At 39.1% G+C, this 5,058-nt stretch overlaps 1 protein-coding gene across 1 annotated transcript in view; it reads left to right on the top strand.

Annotated features, from left to right (window-relative positions):
- Positions 1-5,058, top strand: part of CEP192 (centrosomal protein 192) — a 193,928-nt gene that overhangs the window by 93,879 nt on the left and 94,991 nt on the right. Inside the window, exons 12-13 of the mRNA XM_023724815.1 lie at positions 2,761-2,825; positions 3,397-3,606. Of these exons, the coding sequence (XP_023580583.1) occupies positions 2,761-2,825; positions 3,397-3,606 (275 nt within the window). The remainder of the gene's footprint in view (positions 1-2,760; positions 2,826-3,396; positions 3,607-5,058) is intronic.

Here is a 5,058-nt window from a genome sequence, read left to right as displayed (position 1 = left end):
AAGTGTATGCAGGCAGAAAGGCACTCAAAGTCCGTGGATCCCTTATACCAGTGCCTAGGCAAAGGAGCTGTGCCTATCCTGTGTTCCTCGCTTAGGGGAGCTGGCCATTCATTTTTTCCCGTTTGTTAATTTGTTCACTTTCTAAACAGCTAGACTGGCTCCGGGCATGTGTCGGATCCTACTTCTGGTCCAGGAGACTCGGCAATTGCTGAATCCGGTCCGGGACCCAGTGCAGAGTGGGGAGCGGGGAGGTAAATGGGAGAGAGGTTTTTCTCTATGCGGGGAGTTGTTGACAGGTGCGGTAAGCCTTACGCAAGTATTTTTCATGAAGGTCTACTTCTCACTGGTTCTGCGCAGCTGTTGTAGACTGTTTGGTGTGGGTCTCTCCTGGTGTGGAAAACTGGCCTCCCGAGCTCGGCTGTTTGCCTTCCTTGCCGCTCACCCGCAAGCCTATCAGGCCTTAAGGGCTCAAGCTCTCGCTGGTTCAGGTCTGGCAACTCCTCGCTGCTTGTGAACCATCTCTTGGTCCCTCTGCCACGCAGTCCGTTTCCTCAACTCTGCCTTCGATGTTCAGGGCTCCTGGATTGCCATATATAATTCAATCACTTGTTGTTTTGGGTTTTTGTTGTAAGCATGTCCACAGGAAGCATTTGACTACTCTGCCATCTTGGCCCTGCCCCCTCAGACCTTTTGAATTTTGAACTATGGGTATGTATTACTGTTAAAGCAAAGATAAAATTGAGAAAGATAATAGAAACATCCTTGTGGATGAAACCATCCTTGTGGTTAGGAAACAATAGCCAAGTTGCAAAGGATGCAAGCATGGGTAATGAGTAGATGAAGACAGTGAGTGTGGAAAACTAAGAAACGTTCAACGGAAGGACAGAGGATGGGAGCTAGAAAGGATGAACCAGGTCAAGGGTATTAATGAAATGAGAGCCTTTTTGTAGCGAGGGAGAAGGGAGTTTTGAAAATATGAGAGGAGGAAATATTCGTAAGAGAAAGATTTGACCAAGGGCAAAGTTTTATAATGTCTTAAGTCATTTTGAATGAAAATTTACCTACTTGCAAACTTTATTCAGAAATTTATTTAAGAGATAACAGCTCTTATTCCTTATTTCTGCCTTCCCCTCTTCTGATAGCTCCATATATGTGAGGTAGTACATTACTTCTGCTTATGGCCTAAGATTTGGAAAACACTTGGGAAAAAAATAATAAATAAGGGCTGTCTTAAAATTTAGCCACTGAAGCATTCAGGTGACAGTGAGAGGACTGTTGTTTTAGGCTTAGTAAAGAATGAGGCATAGATCCTCATACCAAATGAAGTTCTACTTTTTCATCATCTGTGACTGATTTCTGATAAGCGTACAAGGTAACACAATATTGTAGGTATTTAACTGAAGGGCCTCTTAAATATCAGAGAAAAAGTATAATAGTGTTTTGAGCCATGTACACAGTGACTTAAAAACCATGTGATATTTAACTCATCAAAGTAAAATAAGTTTCTTCTGGGGTACCTTCTTATGGGCAGTTTCCTACCTCCCCTGTCTTGACTGTTAGGTTATGTATTTGGTTGGTTGATACTTCCACATTCTAGGGCACTGGTTTTTAACTTACTTTAAGTCATAGACCCCTCAGAGAGCCTTCCTAGAAAAATCTTTATGTAGAATATACTATTTTGCATGTAATTTTAGGTGCTTCACAGTTCTCCTGATGCTCTTTCACAGACCGCTAGGTTAAGAACGCGTTTATATTAGAAGCGATTGATTCACAAGGTAGAGAAATAGCACTGTTCTGTCACGGAGGAATCCTGAGCTGTCTTTGCTGCTCTACTTTTCCTGACTGGAAGTATTAATGAGAGTGGGCACAGTCTCTCTTGTTGAGCTGGGTTGTCCTTTCTGCATTGCCATTTACTGTTCTTCCTTCTGTTTACTCACTCTGGAGTACCAGGCGAAGTCCCAGCATGGACAGCAGACAAGCCATCAGGGGTTTAGCCTGCAGAGTTTTCTGATTTAGCCAACATGTTGAAAATCCTTTTTAATTCTAATGCCTTAAGCAGGGTTGTATGCTTTCTAGTTTGCCACTCTCTTCCTATTGTGTTATACCTGGCACTCTGCTCATTTACCCCTGGCCTTTGAGGCATTTTAATCTGTGGCCATGTCCTAGAGACTGAAGGTGTCCGGGCTGGTGTGACTAAGCAGGCATTCATTTCCCCAAGGTGAACTGAGGTGCTCAGTAGGAACTTTGAGGGAAGCCATGAGGTGACCAACTCTCCCTGTTTGCCAAGATTTGGGGTTTCCTTTCATTTCTAAAACTGGGACAGTCTTGGGCCAGCCGGGATGGTTGGGTAGCTTAGCAGTCATTTTCATGAAGAGCTTACAGGGAGGCTTAATCATTGTGATCATTCCATGTGAAATCCCATGGGAAGTGAGTACCATAACTTAGGTGTGCCAACTTTTCTAAGCTAATATTAATTTGAATCTTTTAAAAATAAAAGCTTACATTATAAAGCCTCTTTAGTAAGTTAGGGTAAGTTTGTAAATGATGAGATCAATTACAGTAGGGTATTCATTACCAAAAGTTTGACAACTGCATACTTAAGTACTTAATACATCAGTTATGTGAGTGGAATTTTTCACATACTTTTTATCAATTTTATGTCCTTAGTATTTCATTTTCCTAACTGGCTAAATTGTATCTGTGAGCTAGTGTTTAATTAGGTATTATATGATATGATTACATAAACTTTTTCTTTTTAAGCTGAAGCATTGGCTTTGATTGCACAGGATGAAGAAGAATTTAACAAAGAACATCAATTTATGCAGGTTTGTAATAATTTGCGTTAACCAAAGTTTTAAAATTTCCTTTTTAATTAAAAGAAGCCAAAAAATTCATTTCTTTCTGAATAGCCATATAATATAGTTAGTATAAAATTATGTCTTAATTTGCTCATGTTTAGACAATTTCAGCTTTTTTCTTCATACTCTGAATTATTTATTGGAAAGTACTGTAGTGCTTGAAATATATTTTTAATTCTAATTAAAATCTCATTAATAGACTTCATAGGTATTTCTGTAGGTCTTAGCCATGTTTTAAAATGAGATAATCCTATTTGTTTTCAGTGAAGGTATACCCTTTTTAAAGCATTTTTATTAGTGATGATCAGTGGTTGATTCAGCAATATATAAAAACAACGCATATTATGACTCAGGTATTTCAAAACTGAATTTTTCTTCTGGACTTCATTACCTTTATTAGTTGCTTAAGTTTGAATTTTCTAATTTTTAAAATTAATTTTTAAAAACTTTAAATTTTTGGTTTTGCATATTAAAAAAAAAACAGGAAGAAAGCTTGCTGGGGGAAGAAGAAATTAACACCAACTTTCTTTCTTCCTAGGAAGAAAACATAGATGCCCAGAACACTTCGTTTGCACTAGGGGATATGTCCTGGGGAACTTCAGTTAATTTCAACCTGTTGAGGAAATCATTTAGCCCATCAGATTTGGGCAAAGATGATGCCAGTTATCTACGTCTATCGTTAGGAGAGTTCTTTGCTCAGAGATCTGAAGCTCTTGGCTGCCTTGGTGGTGGTAACAATGTGAAAAGAGTAAGTATGAAATGTGCTACAAGTGGTTAAAGTCATCAGGTTTTCTACTTTGAATGTTGTAATAGAACAGCTAGAGCATAGTGTCTTTAAAGCTGAGACAGAACAGGGGCATTGTAATGTAGTAGTTAAAAAGTTTAGGACTGACTTCAGTCCTAGCTCTGTTTTTTAACTAGTCCTATGATATTGAACTCCACTATGCCTTAATTTCCCCACTTCTAAAATGAGGTGCTATTTTACACAGTTTTAAAGAATTAAATGCAATGGTACATGTAAAGCATTTAGCACTGTGCCCAACACGTAGGAAATGTTCAGTGCCTGTTAGTTGCTATTGTTGTAATTTTTTATATCATTGGTTATTGAGAAGAGTTCTAAGATTTCTTTTACTAACTGGTTGTCTAGAAAGTTATTTTGAAATATAGGAGTAGTTTGGTTTAATAAAATGTAACACATATAAAAACAAATGCCGATGAGTCAGATAGTGATAAGTACTATGCAGAATGAGTGAGGAGCAGGAGTTGCTTTAGCTATGGTGGTCAGGGTGATATCTAAGGGTTGGACATTTGAACTGAGACCGAAATAAGGACGTAGAGGCATCACTCAAAGGTCTGGAGGAGGAGTGTTCCCAGCAGAGGGACACGGCATACATGAGGCCCAGAAATAGGAACTACATTGGCATATTGGAGGAACAGAAAACAGACAAATAGAGCTTATGTGAGTGGGAGAAAATTGGGACGAGGGAGCATGGGGTAATGTTACAAGTAGACAGGGGCCAGATCCATGAGGGGGCCCTGCAGGTGTTGCATTTTATTTAAAATGAACTGGGAAGAAGTGCTTGGAGTCAGGGATCTCCTTTGTCACGGTGCCCAGGCCCATCTCCAGGTGCAACAGAACACCACCATATATACTTTTTAAAAAAATTTTTTTTTTATTGTACTTTACATGAAGGTTTACAGAACAAATAGTTTCTCATTAAACAGTACATATATTGTTTATGACAGTGGTTAACAACCCCATGACATGTCAACACTCTCCCTTCTCGACCTTGAGGACCTTTTTTTTTGTGAAAATATACATAGCCAAAGTTACACCATTTCCAAAGTTTCTACATGTACAATTCAGTGACATCGATCACATCTTCTAGCTGTGCTGCTATTCTCACTATCCTTTTCCAAATTATTCCATCACTATTATCTTCAACTCATTGTCCGCTAGGCTTCCCGTCAGACCTTTTGAGTTGTTGTTGTCAATTTGGTCTCACATAGATAATTCTTGTTTTTTCTTTTTTTGTACCTTAGATGAAGGTTAGCAGAACAAATAGTTTCTCATTGAACAGTTAGTACACGTATTGCCCTATGACAATGGTCAACAACCCCATGACATGTCAGCACTGTCCCTTCTCAACCTTGGGTTCCCTATCACCAGCTTTCCTGTCCCCTCCTGCCTTCTAGTCCT

This window comes from Trichechus manatus, unplaced genomic scaffold (assembly GCF_000243295.1).
Source record: "Trichechus manatus latirostris isolate Lorelei unplaced genomic scaffold, TriManLat1.0 scaffold00262, whole genome shotgun sequence".
Lineage (NCBI taxonomy): Eukaryota > Metazoa > Chordata > Mammalia > Sirenia > Trichechidae > Trichechus > Trichechus manatus.
The sequence above is the reverse complement of the archived record's forward strand: the minus strand, read 5'-3'. Positions and strand labels throughout refer to the sequence as shown.